This window comes from Pezoporus wallicus, unplaced genomic scaffold (genome assembly GCF_028554395.1).
Source record: "Pezoporus wallicus isolate ANWC-B61680 ecotype Strahan unplaced genomic scaffold, APGP_CSIRO_Pwel_v1 contig_7506, whole genome shotgun sequence".
Classification (NCBI taxonomy): Eukaryota; Metazoa; Chordata; class Aves; order Psittaciformes; family Psittacidae; genus Pezoporus; species Pezoporus wallicus.
In genome coordinates, this window is record NW_026637546.1 from 296674 (window position 1) to 314480 (window position 17807).

Below are 17807 nucleotides of genomic sequence, written 5' to 3' on the forward strand. Positions count from 1 at the left end.
AGATCATCTGTATATGCAACTGTCAAAGAAAAGAAGGGCTAGGAGGGCTTTTACAACCTTTGCAATGAGAAAGAACTGACTATATAGTATATGACAGATTATCTGAGAAAGTACTGCTTGTTTGTCCTACTAGTGCTATGTAGAAGTTCCTTATTTCAAGTTACCTCTTGTGTGTGTGTCTAAAGGATGTAGCATCTTATTTTCTTCTTTGCTACAGTTTAATGGTGAGAGGTCATGTTATCATATGCAATGAGCTTAAAACATTTGAGTCACTGCTTTCAAAACAACATCTCAAATCCAGCTGCATTTTTTTAATTTCCAGATGAATTTATTTGTATTTTGGTTAAGTTAAAAAGGTCTTTGCAAAGTTGCAGATATTATTGCATGTAATAGATATGGTTTTATCTCACTTTAATTACCCTGCTGGTCTCAATTGCTGAAGGTTTGCTTAATCATCTCCAGTAGTCAGGTGTTCTAGAAGAACCTGCTGGTTGTTAGAACAAAGGGAAGAGTGTGTATGTTGGAGTGTGTACAAGTGTGTACCCCAGTGGTTGGTCTTGCTCCGTTGACAAGGAGTGCTGTTATATGCAGATATAGGGGTTCTGATATAATCAGTCCTTTTTAGAAACTATACATGATAGACAGATCTAAACAAGGTGAAAGCAAACAAGCATTTCCTTTTGTCTGTTACACACAATTTCTGTGCTGTAATTTTCTTTTGAAATTTTGAGCCTTCTGTGGGGTTTGCCATTGCTTTAAACAACTGCCTCTTTAATTCCACTTCTGCAAATGAGATTTGTTCTCCTCACATCTTCTAGACAGTCTTTTTCTTCTAGCCATGTCTATTTTTACTGCCAACAATGGTGTTGTCTTTTGTTCCTTTCTTTACTGGTACCTGATACCGATATCAAGTTTTTCTTTCCTCTTTTGGCAGAAATTACAACATATGGTCCTTTGATAATCATTTGCATGAATTGCTTCCCTTGACCTTCCATCAGTACATTTTCCTAAATTGCCCTCTGCTGCATAGCTCTGTTCACATTCTGTAAACTGTGTAATTCTGAGAGAGATGCCACACCAGCTTTGCTAGCAGTTACCTTGCACATCATAAGATAAACAATACCATAATGATACCAAAAGGTATCACAATGATACCTTGGCTTGATAAAACAGATTAGTTGGAACCTGAATGGTACCCAAATACATACAGAGGTTATTACAAAGCACAGATAACTAATTTTAACTCTCCTGAGTAAATGTTAATGAATTAAGCTGTCTGTTTGGTCATTAGTCCCTTTTGTTTTCAGTAGGCTGAAAGGCATTTCTGCATCTGACCTTGAGGCTTCTGAAATGCTCAAAATAAAAAGGAAAATTTTTAAGTAGCTTAAGGAGGGCTGAGAGCAAATAATACAGTATGATGGTTATGAAACTTTTAGGATCTTAAGATTAAAGTTTTTGAGATTCCAAAAGTCTCTGAAGAGAGAGGGAGAAACTGTATGTGAATACAACTAAAGTTCTGACTTCAGTTGTTGATAAGGTACTGTATGTTCTTGAGTTATCTACATGTTTACTAGAGCTAAAGAAGTAATTGTTCTCTCTGAGCCCATTGTGTACTGATTACTCTAGTGTAAGTTTTCATAATTAAAAAGCCATAACAACAAATAATAAAATGCCATGGCCTTTTCTATATATAGATAAGAAACTAATTAATCCCTGTCTATATAAAGGGAAAAAAAAAAAAAAGACTGATTTCAAATTCCTGAATAAGTATATTAATCACCAGCTGCATAAAAGTTGGATGCTGCTTCCTTCTTTTGTTGTGTTTTGGGACAAAAGTGAATTTTTTTGTTGAACTTGTTTAATTGCATGGTGTTGCATGATTTTGTGGGTTTTTTGATGATATTAAATAAATTAGAGACTTACACAGAGACTGGTCACCTCTCTGTTTTCTCTGAATCATACTTATAGGATTTATTTACTTGGACTAAGTGCATCTCAACATATGCAGCTCCAAGTTAGTAGAAAACTTTGAATTTGAAAATGGTGTTGCCTGTTGATTGCAAGCAGTATTATGGGGTTTTAAGCTTAAAGAAGAAAATTATTGGTTGAGTAAACTGACTTGGTTTACATTTTGACCTTTCTATCATTATGCTTGCCAAGATACAAAGCTTAGCAGTCGCGAAACAGGATAAAACTTCCAAACAGGCTTTTCCGAAATGAGGAATCAGGCCTTTGAAATAATGAATGCTATTTACTTAACAAATCTGAAATATGTAGAAGATAAAAATTTAGTACATGGGAACAAATACATATTCAAAAACTGTAAATTGATTATGAACTATGAAGAGTAGTGACGTGATTAAGAACATGAAAGAATGATTGAAGGTTTCAATAGCTGAATAGTTAGGGTAAACCGCTTAATGAGGCATTAATGTTTCAGAGTTTAAAGTGATTTAAAAGTGTTACTAATGCATACTCCTAACTTCTTTCATGTTTGTGACCTTTTTGTAAGTCATAGTTCTGTTTTGGTTTTATTTCTTAATTTTATTTTTTTTTCCTTCATCACATCGTGCATTCTTATCCTATTTTCAATTCACCTTGTAAAAATAATTGCATTTCCAGAAATACCAGTGAACTCAGAATTTGAAGTTTCAGCCAAGAACTTTCATGAATTTAAAGACAATAGATCATGTAGGATTCTCGAACATTTGGTTCTCTTGGCTGACATTCGTATCATTTTTTTGAAATGTTGCAACATGCACAGTATGCAAAATATATGACATCTGACTAAAATTCAGTTTTGTTGTCAGATAAAAAGTATGGAACTTTACAAATTGCTTTGCATTATATTAGTAATCATACGAGCTCTTTCTTAAATCTGTCTCCTCAATTTTTGTCATACTTCCATTACCTTCTCACTTCAATGTAAGACTGACAAATTTTTCTGGAAGGTTTGGTGGATACATGGTTTAACATTGTCACTGAATTATTTATTTAGTGCCTTGACTTGATTAAATGTTTTTCTCTGAGGAGGCAGGGATTGTTTGCCAATCTTACTTAATTTGGTTACAGCTATTGTACACACGTTTCTAGAATTATAACATTTCTCTCAGCTAAATGAACAATACAGATAATTTCTTTTCCTTTTGTTTTCTTTTCTTGAAGCCGATCAACAACTTATCCTTACACAGAAACCCAGATGTACAGCCAAAACACTGGGGGAAACTATTTCGATACTCAAGGAAGTTCTGCACAGGTGACAACAGTGGTCTCGTCTCATAGCATGGTGGGCACTGGAGGGATTCAAATGGGTGTCACAGGAGGACAGCTTATTAGCAGCTCAGGAGGGACCTATCTGATTGGCAATTCAATGGAAAATTCTGGTCATTCAGTGACTCATACAACACGGGCCTCCCCAGCAACAGTAAGTATTTGAGACCAATGCAAAATCTTTGAGACTAATTTCTTATCTACTCAGATGTTCTTGCAGACTGTCAAGGTTTTTGTGACAGAATGTATAGCACTATTGAGTTGTCAGAATAAGTACTATATAGTACTTTTTGTAAAATTAGTATTAAGAATATAAAGTAAGATACAGGAGTAAAAATATTGTGCAAATTTAAACATCAAGGCAGGCCTTTCTCTTGACAGCTTGCAGATATTTACATTTCACAGGTTAAATTTTTACATTCATGTAGTATCAGTGAATGCTTTGGGAATGCTCACATAATAGTTTGTCTGAGCTGAATATTTGTCAGGTTAGGAGCTAAGATTTTGTATTTAATCTGGAAATTTAAGAAAACCACAGTGTTGTTGAGTACAACTATGTTAGATGTAAATGATAAATTATGACTGTTACATGTGTAACTTCCCTGCATTTGTTTGGTTTCTTTGCTTAATATTAGTGTAGGCTTCGTAGTTTATTCCAAAATATTTCCAATTGTTCAGAATACTCAGATACTACCTTTTAACAATTTGTTCTTACTTAACCTATGGTATGTCTCCAAAGTCTGTTCCAGATTAAAAATCTGTGGGGGAAGTGTCTTACAGTACTGTGGGAAGATGCATTCTGTTACAACTGTGATAGATAATATCACTTAAACACAAAACTTGCCCTTAAAAGCTTACTCAATCAGCCTGTATTTCAGTTAGGAAAATGGGCTTATACCTAGGCTACCTTTGCTGCATAGCACTAATGAATACTTTTACCTAATTCTGGGTATTCTAGTCTCAATGTAGAGACTTGGAAGTAATAGGGAAGAGAACTGTGAAACATAACAGTAAGAAGAATTGGTAAACATAGTGACGGGGATAAAGTGTCATTAACAATACAGATTCATGGCTACCCAAAGGGGACTTTATTTTTACCAAAGGTAATGAGTAAAAATCTAATATTCTTCTATTTGGAATTATGATGAATGTTTATGATAGCATTGGATAATTTGGATGATCAGACAAAGTCGCTATTTTGATTTTTAAGGTGGTATGAATAAATACAAAGGTGGTATGGATAAATACAAGGTTTCTGTACAATATAAAAAGTATTATTTAATCCAAAACCTGTGTAATATTATTTTTGAAAATATATATTGTGAAAGGTTGCAATTTATGAATTGTATAAAACCCAGTAACGTAGTGGGATCTTTCAGCTAGCAACAGAGAATCTTATCTTCAAGTTACAAAATCAAAAAAGTGTATATTAAGCTCTGTGTGTATTTTACATTATTTTAATAGAAGAACAGAGTTGCTGGGAAAAAAAACGCAAACATTCCTCTTTCAGATTCATTCAGTTAAAACCAAGATTTGAAGTTCATTGTTTTCTTTTTTCCTTTAAACTACTTTGTCATTTTACTTATTTGGAAGATATTTCAGTAGCTTTTCGCCTGACTATGATTGCCAAGCACAGGCAAAACAGATAATTTTCTATAGGCAGAAGTGGTGAGGCACTGGAACAGATTGACCAGAAGAAGTAGTAAATGTTCCGTCCCTGGCAGTGTTCAAGGCCAGGTTGGATGGGGCTTTGAGCAACCTCGTCTAGTGGAAGGTGTCCCTTCCCATGGCAGGGGATTGGAACTAGATGGTCTTTAAGGTCCTTTCCAGCACAAACCATTCTGTGATTTAATAATTCTAAGTAAGGAATAGGTCTTCTAGGTAGGCTGAAATTTGAAATTGCCATTCTTAAAAATTTGAAATTACGATACTTAAATGGTAACAGTATTCCTATTTTTCTTAGTTGTTTTAAATTATTCTAGATTTCAGTACAAGTATTTCCTGGTTTAGAGATCATGCTAGTTTTTTCCTTAGTCAGATAAGAACAAATGCATTTTTGTGTTTTGATTATCATGCTCTTAAGTTTTCCTTTAGTCATGAACAGCACAATTCAGTCAGTGGAAATACTTAACTGAATATGAAATCAGGTGAGGCTTAAATGCACCAAGTAAACACAAATGAAGAGCAGTAGATGTACCTTGAAGTTGGGTGTCCTAGAATTATTTGAATTATACCAAAACTCCATGCTATATTTTTCAACTTCAAAATGGTTTTGATTTTTTTTTTTCAAAATTAGAAGTAAAATTTGTCAAAATTTATCAATATGTGAGGTTCATGCTTTCAGCAACATCTTTCTCTTGGTTCATGTGCCAATGAAACATCCTGGGGTAGTTGTTCTAAGTAACTTTTATACTACTGTATGAGCTTGCCTTTAAGATAGGAAAAAATACTTCTAATTAAAGTACAAGTATTAAATTGCATTTTTAACATTAAAATAGCATCCTCTGTTTTTTAAGGTGCTATTATGTATGGTATAGTTCTGTAAGTATGAGACATTAGAATATATTAGAAGTTCATTTCTTGTTAAGGAAGTGGGACACAACATGATTTTAGATTTTATAGTTTTAGGCTGGTGGTATGTAAGGCTCAGCTGAAATATTCAAGAGTTAATTGAAACAGAAAAGGTTATGCTTAAACTGTAAATTTAAAGAAACAAGTCTGTTTTCATTTTACTAGAGGGCATAATTAAACAGAATAGAGCAACATGGTGTCTTATTTGGATTGCACTTTAGATAGGTAGAGGTTGTTTCACTTGTGATTCTCATTTGATCTTAACCATCACAATATTTTTCATTTTTGCATAGCAAATTTATTGGAGTCATCAAAATAATGTATCCAGGCTGGTTTGCTAGTATAACACTCTGAAAATATTTCTAAATTTTGAATTAGTTTGGAGAATTTTCATATGAAGACAAAGACTATTGAAATTAATAAGAATTTACTTATTAACACTTGTGATCATCACAAGCTTTCTGTTCTTTTGCCATAGAGGTACTAGTCCTTTTCAGTCTTTTCAGCTGCTAACTTCATTTGTTTTGTTGTTATTCACCTTTACTGATTAAATCATTGCCTTCTGTAACAAGGTAATTAATTCTATTATTGATGTTATCTATTTCTCATACATCTAGCTTAAGTTAAAAGAAACAAACAAAACAGTTTCAGGTCTAATATATAAAATAAGTCAATTTCATTAACTTTGTCTTAGATAAACCCAGAATTTAAAATTAATTGACTTTTCACCAGGTTTGCTATTTGCTTTATACAGAATTCAGTAAAAGAGACATGGAGACTTTTTAAGTCTTCACTTCATTTCTTCATGGTTTAATGTAATTCTGAGTTCAGCTTCGGGTTTAATAAAGAGCTAATACTTTGATTGTAAGATTTAATTAATTTCAATTTCTGTCAAACGTTCATACAAGAAAGCTGTCCTGCTTAAGCTATAGCAAGCAATAGCAGTGTATTTATAGCCAAAATATTAAGAATGGTGCACTATCAAAACTATTCCAACATACATGCAGTCATGGTTTATGTTAGAACATTTGTTAGTATTTTCTTTACTTCATTTCCATCGATTTCATTGCTTCTTCCTTTTTTCATACAACAGTTGTACAGTATCCTTTGCTGGCCTATTAAACTACTTCTCTACCTACTAAACAGGATTTTTTCACTAAAACAGGCATTCAGATTATAAGGCCTTCTATACAAGATATTAGGGAGATAAATAGCTTTCCAAAACAACCATTTTCATGAAAATATATGTGGATTGGTAAGAATAAATTGTAATTGCACTGAATAAGAAGTGATTTACCCTAGCTGGATGTCTACTTGAAATGATTTTGCATGTTGAAGCCTGTATGAAAGAATTGTCTGTTAGGTTTATTGGCAGCTATCAATAAAAAAGGGGTAGCTGTATTTAAAAGACTAACTGCAGAATGGACTGCCATGTTAATAATGGAATCTAAACCACCTTAATTTTAAAAAAAAAAATTTTCATATGTAAATATCTAAAGATTGTTCTTGTGATGAAACAGGTTTATCTAATCAATATATTTCATAATATCACAAGGTTAAAAAATTCATATAGTTTCTAGTAATAAATGTGGTGTTGTACTTGTCAGCTGGTAAGAGGCTCCCATCTATTAGTCTTGTTTTCTAACAAGCTTTAACTGATCTGCAATTACAGTTGCCATTCATCCAACATCAACAGCCACAGGAGGTCTCCACTTGTGCTGCTGGAGAAGTTTATCCTATTTCAGTGCAAATCTAAATGTGCATGAGACTAAAAGCAAACTTAATATGGGCATAAGGTATCAACACAAATTGTAACTTCTGGTACTAAGCACAGTGTGCAAAATTTACTCTTTAAGGGAGGGATGGTACTTGGGCAAGATGTGTTGTAATTAAAGGAGGGAGAACAGCGACAACAGCAAGACTCAATGTAAATATAATATCCTGATAATATAATTTTAGTGGAAGAATTATTATTATTTTAAGAACAAAAAGTAATAAATGTTTAAATAGTCCATTAGAAGTGGATGGGTTATGAATTGGAAAATAGTTTGAGATGAGATTTTATTTATTAATTTCTTTCTTGCTAGAGGAACTTTTTCCTCCTCCATTCTCACAGTTTTCTAGTAGTTTTATTTAGATAGATACATCTTAGCATAAACCAAACCATTTCTGATCCAGTCAGAGATGCACAGATTTTTATGCTACAAAGTATTATTAGATGGTTTGGTCTGACCTCTTACACTGCCAAGACATTGAATTCTTCAGTTGAGCACAGTGCCATCTTTTGTGGAAAAAAAAAAAAAAGGCATCCATTTCAGATACAAGAAAGCAGATTATATCATTTTTAATTCTTTCAAATGAGCTGTAAGAATAGTTGATCATACTACTGCTAAAAAACATTTATGCGTTATGAATTAACTGAAGGGGTGGGAAGTTTAGAGGATTTGTGGATCTTGTGCCTCCTGTCTCCCAGACTTCCTCCTGCTTTGCTTTCTTCTTTAGAACTGTAGACCTTCATAGAATCATAGAATAGTTAAGGTTGGAAAGGACCTTAAGATCATCCAGTTCCAAACCCCATGCTGTGGGTAGGGACACCTCACACTAAACCATGCCACCCAAGGCTCTGTCCAACCTGGCATTGAACACTGCCAGGGATGGAGCATTCACAGCTTCCTTGGGCAACCCATTCCAGTGCCTCACCACCCTTACAGTAAAGAACTTCTTCCTTATATCTAATCTAAACTTCCCCTGTGGAAGTTTGAACCCGTTACCCCTTGTCCTGTCACTGCAGTCCCTAATGAAGAGTCTATCCAGGCATCCTTATAGCCCCCTTCACATACTGGAAGGCTTCTATGAGGTCTCCGTGCAGCCTTCTTTTCTCCAGGCTGAATAGCCCCAACTTCATACGGGAGGTGCTCCAGCACCCTGGTCATCCCTGTGGCCCTTCTCTGGGCTTGTTCCAACAGTTCCATGTCCTTTGTATGTTGAGGACACCAGAACTGCACACAATACTCCAGATGAGGTCTCATGAGAGCAGAGTAGAGGGGCAGGATCACCTCCTTCGACCTGCTGGTCACGCTCCTTTTGATGCAGCCCAGGATACGGTTGGCTTTCTGGGCTGCGAGCTCACACTGCAGCCAGCTCATGTTCATTTTCTCGTCGACCAACACCCCCAAGTCCTTCTCCTCAGGGCTGCTCTGAATCTCTTCTCTGCCCAACCTGTAGCTGTGCCTGGGATTGCTCCGACCCAGGTGTAGGACCTTGCACTTGGCATGGTTAAACTTCATGAGGTCGGCATCAGCCCACCTCACAAGTGCGTCAAGATCCCTTTGGATGGCATTCCTTCCCCCCAGCATATCAAATGAGCCACACAGCTTGGTGTCATCGGCAAACTTGCTGATGGCGCACTCAGTCCCACTGTCCGACAAAGATGTTGAGCAAGACTGGTCCGAACCCAGATCTCTGAGGGACTCCACTCGTTACTGGTCTGCAGCTGGACATTGAGCCATTGACCACAACGGTTTGCATGCGGCCATCCAGCCAGTTCTTTACCCACCGAGTGGTCCATCCATCAAATTGATGTCACTCCAATTTAGAGACAAGGATGTTGTGTGGGACAGTGTTGAACGCTTTACACAAGTCCAGGTAGATGACATCAACTGCTCTACCCCTGTCCATCAGTTCTGTAGCTCCATCATAGAAAGCCACCAAATTGGTCAGGCAGGATTTCCCCTTAGTGAAGCCATGCTGGCTGTCACCAAGCACCTTGTTGTTTTTCATGTGCCTTAGCATGCCTTCCAGGAGAATCTGCTCCAAGATTTTGCCAGGCACAGAGGTGAGACTGACTGGTCTGTAATTCCCTGGGTCATCCATTTTCCCCTTCTTGAAAATGGGGGTTATATTTCCCTTTTTCCAGTTGTCAGGAACTTCACCTGACTGCCGTGATTTTCCTACTGTGATGGGCAGTGGTTTAGCAACTTCATTTGCCAGCTCCTTCAGGACCCGCAAATGGATTTCATCAGGTCCCATGGACTTGTTTGTTCAGGATCTGAATATGGTCGTGAACCAGATCCTCTCCTACAGTGGGCGCAAGGTCTTCATTCTCACAGTCCCTGCATCTGCCTTCCAAGACTTGGGTGGTGTGGTCAAAGCATTTGCCAGTGAAGACCGAGGCAAAGAAGTCATTCAGAACCTCAGCCTTCTCCAAATCCTGTGTAGCCAGTTCTCCTGAGAGCTTCCAGAGGGGGCCCACATTGTCCCTAGTCTGTCTTTTATTCGCAGTGTACCTGTAGAATCCCTTCCTGTTATCTTTCTTATCTGTAGCCAAGTTTAATTCTAACTGGGCCTTAGCTTTCCTAACCTGGTCCCTAGCTTCCTGGTCAACATCCCTGTGTTCTTCCCAGGCTGCCTGTCCTTGCCTCTGCCTTTTATAAGCCTCTTTTTTCCCTCTAAGTTTCCCTCTGAGTAAAGTTCTGTGGATTGTTTTCTTATGTCTTGACTTCCTCAGAACAACATACTGTAAATACTTTGTGTTATTTAGTTGAATTTTTAGTTAATTAGCACAACTGTTTCTTTCTTCATACTAAAAGGAAGGCAGGTCTTTTTTCAGCATGTTTTTGGGATAGGTATTTGCTATGTCTAGCTATACACATCAGAGACTATTATGCATATTTTCTTTAGTAACATGTTAATGAATATTAAGATATAAACTAGGAACAGTTAATAACTTCCCAATCAGTCGACCAGTTAAAGACTGAACATTGTAGGATTTCAGATGCTTTTACTGGGATCATTCTGTTGAATTTTTTAACCCCAGGTAGTACCCTTAGTTATTAACAACTGTGTCAGAATATAAGGCAGTGTTTCAGTTGGCACATTAATTGAAAGAGAAGTCTGCAATCATAGTTTTCATACCTATCATGCTCTAATTTTATAATGTTTATGTTGCCATACAAACTGATTATTTTTCCTACCGGTAGTGTAACATTTATCATGGTTTAGTTGGAGTTGTGCAACAATGGGGGTGCACATTTCAGTTGTCAGTCGGAACATTTTAATAGTTTTCAGTCTTGTTAAGAGAATAGTCACATATTCAATTAAATGAATGTATAATTCTTGTTGCCATTTACCATTTCAGATGTACAGTTAGTTAGTTGTGCCCGGAATCTCTCACTGCACATTGCTAAAAATGCAAGGGCATCAGTCTACCTTTTGTATTTATGCAGAATATAATTTTAAGTGTTAAAATGACTCTCATAGTCTGTCTACAAAATATCGTAATAAAACCCACTGCATCACCAATCTTCATTTGGAAGGGACCTACAACAATCATCTGGTGCAGCTGCCTGACCACCTCAGTGCTGAGCAAAAGTTAAAGCATGTTGTTAAGGGCATTGTCCAAATGCTCTTTAATGCTGACAGACTTGTGGCACTGACTGCCTCTCTGGGAAGCCTGTTCCAAAGTTTCACTACCCTCTCAGTAAAGAAATGCTACCTAATGCCCAGTCTAAACCCCCCAGTGCAGCTTTGAACCATTCCCATGCATCATGTCAATGGATACCTGGAGAAGAGCTCAGTACCTCCCTTTCCACTTCTCCTTCTCAAGCAGCTGTAGGGAGCAATGAGGTTGCCCCTCATCCTCCTTTTCTCCAAAGTGGAAAAGCCCAACATCCTTGGCCATTCCTCCCAGCACATGCCTTCCAACTCTTTCACCAGCTTTGTTGCCCTCCCTTGGACACATTCAAGGACCTTCACATCCATCTTAAATTGTGGGACCCAGAACTGCACAAAGTATTCCAGATGAGGCTGCACTAAAGGCTGAATACAGAGCTGGTCATCTCTGTTGACCAGCTGGCCATGCTGTGTTTGATGCAGTTTGTCCTCTTGCCTGCCTGGACACTTTGGTGACTTGTGTAGATCCCGCTGTTGACCACTGCCCTCAAATCCCTTCCTGCAGGGCTCCTCTCCATCAACTCCTCTCCCAGTTTAGATCTGCGACAGCGAAATGTCATTTCTCTGTCCCATCTGCAAAATCTGGCATTTATTCTTGTTAATTTGATGGCACTGATGATTGTCCAATGATCCAGTCTATCCAGATCCCCCTTCAAGCCCTCTTGTCCCTCAAGAGTCAACAGCACCTCCCAGTTCAGTATCATCAGCAAACTTACTTATGGTGCATTCAAATCCTGCATCCAGATCATTGATTAAAATATTAAATAGAACTCACCCTAGAACTGATCCCTGAAGATCACCAGTAGAGGAAAACAAGCAGTAGCTGAAAATTTTCAGAAAGGGCAAGATGAATAATTAAGTCCCAAGAAAATCTGTCCTCAAGTCAAATATACTTTCTGCTCAGAATTAGTTAAAAGTGATTATATAGCCTACATAGGAAGGTTTCTGTTGTTGGAGATATGTATCTGTCAAATAAAGCAGAAAGTTAATTTTATCAAAATTTAGATTAAAACCAACAAAATAATTAATAGTAAGAACAATTTCTCCTGAAGCTTGCCATAGTAGAGTACGGTGAAGATTCCTTTTAAATACAGGTGACATACTTTTTTGAGCTTGATGAAGTAATTACCATGTTTTAGTGGTGACTAACACTGCTTGGCTTATGCTATGCTGTAAAAGTGAATACAGATTCATTGTGTTCGGTGGTCATACTAGTGAAATCTAAAAGAAACCCCAACAACAAAAATTCCTTGGATGGCAGAAAAAGAAAGTTTGTGTATTTTTATTCTCACTGTATAGCACCAAAACTCATTGAGTCAATATGGCAGCAAGAAATGAGTGTCATCTGTAATGCCACTTTTCTTTTTAAGAGCAATTACTACTACTTTTTAACAGTTTGATTCTCTGAACAATCAAGGCCACAAGTTGCAACAACAAAATGAGAGTAGTGCAGTAGTGGAAATGCGCAGTAGGAGGTGTAATTTCAGTGCTGTAGTACTGCAGTGGACTAAGCATTGTGGAACAAGTAACCCAAGATTCAGAATTAAGATTTAAATGTGTGTACAGTATTTGTTGTTTGATCCTACCATTATGTTAAGAAGGGAAATACTATGGCTGTGGTTGTAAATTGACTTTACAAATTTTAGGATGTGTAGTTTTTAACATGCGGCATGTTCTGAAAATTTGATCTTTCTTGTGTGATTGACTGCTGTGATCTCATAGTACTTTCCACAAAAGCAAGACAAAATCAGAATATTAAGAAGAAAACCAAATCATTATTACCATGTAGGAGTATCTTTTTTTACTTTTTACATACTAATTTTTTTAATAATGTACTTTTTTAAAAAAATAGGCTTCTTTAGCTAATAATGAACAGCTGTAAGAGGGAAATAAGAAGCAATTCCTCACAGTTATTGCACTAAAATGTTTGTCAGTAGCCCTGTAAAAAAAGGGAGAAGCTAATTGTGTATGTGCAGTAAATTCAAATATCAGCTGTAGTGTTTTTCAGTTTCCGCTATACAGAGAGTAAGTTCAGCCAATGTTGATAAATTGTGACACTAATATTGTGGTGCGATATTTGAAGTAAGATAGGAAGTGCTTATTAAAGAAAGGTCTACACAGAGAATGATAAGTGGTTTTGAAAGTGTAAGTGGTGGTTTCCATTGCTTTCATTTTGGCCATTTAATGTAGCTAATTAATTGCATGTCTTTTTTTTACTGCACATCCTGTTGTCTCTGTCATATTCATTGTTGTTTTTGCTCTTCTAGCTGCCCAGTTAAATTATGCTTAGGTTCTAATTTTTTTTCTTTAATGCTGTCATTATCAAACTGGTCAAAATATCCGTTGATATTAAAAAAAGAAAAGAATGGGAATGGATGTTATAGTATTCATACATTTGTATTTGAAGAAATACTACTTTGTATTTTAGTAGTGCTGTGTTCGCTTTTCATTTTAAAAGGCAAATCTGAACAAATCTGCTTTTCCAAAGGCTGGATCCTGCAGTCTGTGTAACTTCTGACTTTCCATTTACTTTGACAGCTGGGGATGTTCAGAGCGTCTTGCAGCAGTAAGGGTGGTGTCCTGTCCCAGTGAAATTAATGGTGAAAAAGCTGTTGAATTAATTGGATTTAGGATTTGATTCTCTGATTCCAAAAAGCTGAAGTTTTGTTTCTAATTCAGTTCTTATTGCAAGCTGTGGATGTCTCCTCCTAACATAGTTGAAGGGAAAACATAAGGAGGTCTTTCTTAAAATTCTGTTTAGGGATTTATTTATTTTTTTTTATTTCATTAATGATTTTTTTTTTCAGTTGGGTTGTTTTTATTTCAGTGCAGCTCACCCGTAAATCTACTCTTTTAATTTCCTGAGCAAGCTGAAAGGTAAAATGGACTTTGATGCTGTGATCCTGCAGTATATATGCAAGCAAAATGCCTTTCCAGCTTCATTGGGGAGGTTTGTGTTCACTGGGACTCTGGAATGAAGCCTTTTGGTAGAACATATGCCCTGGCTAGGCATAAAGGAGGCATTTCTATTGATCTGTAAGCAATCTGTCAAATCTTCTCTGATCAGGCTTTTTTACTATCTCGTCTTGAGTCCTTTTTTTAATGACATCTATTATCAGATTGAAATGGCGATTGAGACACTGCAAAAGTCTGATGGTCTGTCCACTCACAGAAGCTCTCTTCTCAACAGCCATGTAAGTTGTCTCTTCTTCACATACACTCTCTCTTGCTTGTTCTGCATGCTTAGCCTGCCTCTAAATGTTTGTTTTATTTTATTACTATTTTTTGTTCTTAATCTTCTCATCTTAGTTGCTTGTAATTTCTACTACATCTCCCATGGCTTTATTTTGTCAGATGAAATGTCTTTATGGTATATTGCATAGTGTTACCTGTTTCCCATGCTCTACACTTACGTTAAGACAAGTTAATACATTTGACTGTTTTGTGGATTATGGTGTAAATGTCAAAATAAAGTTCAAATAATGGCTTTTGACATTTTAAATAAAGTTATCTACAAATCAAAGACTCCATACCCTATATTAATTTTAGAGCATGTGAATAGGAAGAGAAGAAACAGACAGCATGCCTAAGTAATATCTTTATTTTTAGGTGTTTCTTTGTTTATTCTGAGTAGAGAGTTTATTATGAAACAACTTACGTAAGAGTCCTACAGTTCTTTATGATGAACTGGAAAAAAGTCGAAAGCATTATCTTAATTTGAAGTACAGAAAAAATGTATTATCCAGCTGCCTTTTGCTTTGTTCTTACTCCTCAAATCTTACAGTGAAGAACTTTCAATATACAAATCCAAAATATATTTGGGTAAAAACATGATCTCCAGTAATACAGTGATGATTTCATTATACGTAACTTTAAAATCACTGGAAAAGGCCCCAAATTAATTTTTAATATATAAATAATAATATTGATTTGTAAGTTGCTAGTCTTTCTTGATTTTTTTTTTTTCCTGTTAGTATTTGTGGGTTTATATTTTGTATTTTGCCACATTGATTAGTTTGTATTCACCTTACCTCTTATTTCCTTCTCAGGTTTATGAATTACATACATTCAAATTCCTTTATAGTTTTACAGAAGAAATTTAAATTTGGTTTGTGGTCTTAATATAAGAATGTGGTCATAGAGGCTGTACCTCAGAAATCAAATTAAAAATACATGTTTCGACAGGTTTGGGTTTTGGCTTTTTCTGTATGGGTCTAGTTATGTCAAAGTTTTGTTTTGTGGAAATTTTAAGTGAAATTACCTTTTTTTCTTTAGAATAAATGCCAGAAGTTAAAAAGGAAAATTGAATTACAGGAAGTCATACAAAATGTGACACAAAAAGTCTTTTAGATTCCACCTCGGATGCTTACAAAATGCATATTCTGGAAACAGTATAAAAATTGTTATGAAAATGAAAATAAATAATATAAAAATTATTTTTTAAATGTAATTTTTAAAAGGTCCATAACATTTTTTTGGCAAAGTGTCAGAAATTTATGTTAAGACTTGAAACACTTGAACTGTTGTTAAGTTTGTGTTTATCTTATATGTAGTCCGGAATCTTGGTATAAAACCAAGAAGAATTACAAGGTAAGCTGCTGTGCTGCAGTATATTATGTTCCACTCATTCCTGATGCTATGCGTTGCTCACAATGTGTTTCTAATAATGAGAGTCACATTCAACTATGAAATTTTACATGATATTTCTCTCTTGACTGTCTTTTTCAAATTTATTCTGATTGTGTTATATCTTTGGGGAAAAAAAAAATCAGAAGTACCAGTACATGTTCTTTTGTCAGTAAGTCTTTCCTAGCCTTGGTCATTTTGGAAGAGTGTCAGTAAGTCTTTCCTAGCCTTGGTCATTTTGGAAGATGTTAGCAATCTACATCAAACTTAGTGGATATTTTACCTATTTTTAAAGCAATGCTTCCTGTTTTTAACTCAAGTAAGGATAGTGTGGAGAAAGTTTTTTGTCTCTTGAAACTCTTCTACTGGTTTGGTTAGGCATTTATAACAATAATTGGGTTTAATAGGCTTGAAAATAGAATTTAATTTGTGTGTTCAATTAGATTTTCACTGATAATTATTATTTATCTTTTTTTTCAATACTGGGTTTGGAATTTGGATTTCCACCCTATGACATCTCTGCGAGGTTGTCTAGGATTTTTTTTTTTCCTAATTCATCTGTGTTCATTTTAAGGAGTTTATTCTTTCTTCTCTGTTTTCTTTTCTTTCCTGATTTATTTTTGCATGAAATTGAATTAATTAGTTGCTAGTTAAGTATTTTATAAGCACTGCTGCTTAGTTGGAGTCACAGTCAATTTAACAGGTCTGACTCTGTAAATATTTCATACCTTTACCCATCTTACCCATACAATATGGACAGTATTATGAATTAAAAGCCAGGATTCAAACCTGAACAGCTCAGTTTTAGAATTATATTTCATCCTGATAGAATGAGGCAAAAAAATTCCCACATTGCACTTTTGTTTTTTGTTTGTTTGTTTCATTAGTGATTTTTTTGGTGTTGAATAATGGAAGTTATGGTTGAAATAGGATCTGTTATAAATTCATATCATTATTGAAGTACACTTAAAATGATTCATAATAGGTTAGAAGTCATCTGGAGGAAAATATCTTTAATGCTACATAAAGAACTTAATTGGAAAATAAGAATTTTTTGTTTGTCAGTGTTTCAGGATTGACAGAGTTGTCCCTTTAGGAAAGGCAGTAATACTTCACATTTTGTATCTGGGCTGATTAAATTATAGATTTATTAATATATGACAAATTTTATTAAAATGTATATAATATAGATATAGATGTAATACATAACCTTTAAATACAGATAAAATGAAATAGCTGAAAGGTGTAATTACCTTTGTTTCTGAGCCCAGACAGGCTTATGGCAGGTCATTAGTGAAGTAAGTTTAATACATTCAGATAAAAGTTAAAGTTTATGATTATTATTTTTCTTCAGTTTTATTATAAAATGGCAGATGCTCAATTTGGAAGCAGTTGTGAATGCGGAGACTTGAAAAATAATATGATAACTCATATAAAGATGATTAGGTGTACTTTTAAATTTTGTATATTTAAAATGCAAACTTACCTGCAAACCGAGCTAAGAATTTTGTGTCTTGGAAGCATTTATATCTTACTTGTACCTCTTCTAGAGCTTGCTTTTAAAAAACTTGGAAAAGTTCTGAGCATGTTTTCAATAAAAAGTAAATATGGAAATGGTGTTTGAATGTTCTAGAGTGAATTGTATAGTAAAAAATTTTTTTGCATTTTTATTGATGAATTTCTCACTTTTACTAAAACATAGCTGGGAATTCAATGTATTATCATCTGTACTTAAGTACAAAACAATTTTGTGATAAAGATCAGGACTGAAACATTTCATGGCTATTGCACACTAAAATATTCATATTCTTTGCATGGTAAGTTACAGTAAACATTGATAGAACAGAATTTATGCACTGCTCTAAAATAAAATATTTCTTCAAAGAACA

General features: G+C 35.3%; 1 protein-coding gene across 4 annotated transcripts in view; it reads left to right on the forward strand.

Annotated features, from left to right (window-relative positions):
- The window catches only part of RFX3 (regulatory factor X3), a 110817-nt gene that overhangs the window by 67554 nt on the left and 25456 nt on the right, over nucleotides 1-17807 (forward strand). For 3 of the 4 annotated variants that reach the window (XM_057406068.1, XM_057406065.1, XM_057406066.1), the window contains exons 4-5: nucleotides 3166-3424; nucleotides 14412-14486. In XM_057406068.1, the coding sequence (XP_057262051.1) occupies nucleotides 3166-3424; nucleotides 14412-14486 (334 nt within the window). The remainder of the gene's footprint in view (nucleotides 1-3165; nucleotides 3425-14411; nucleotides 14487-17807) is intronic. The other variant, XM_057406067.1, reaches the window with a different exon arrangement.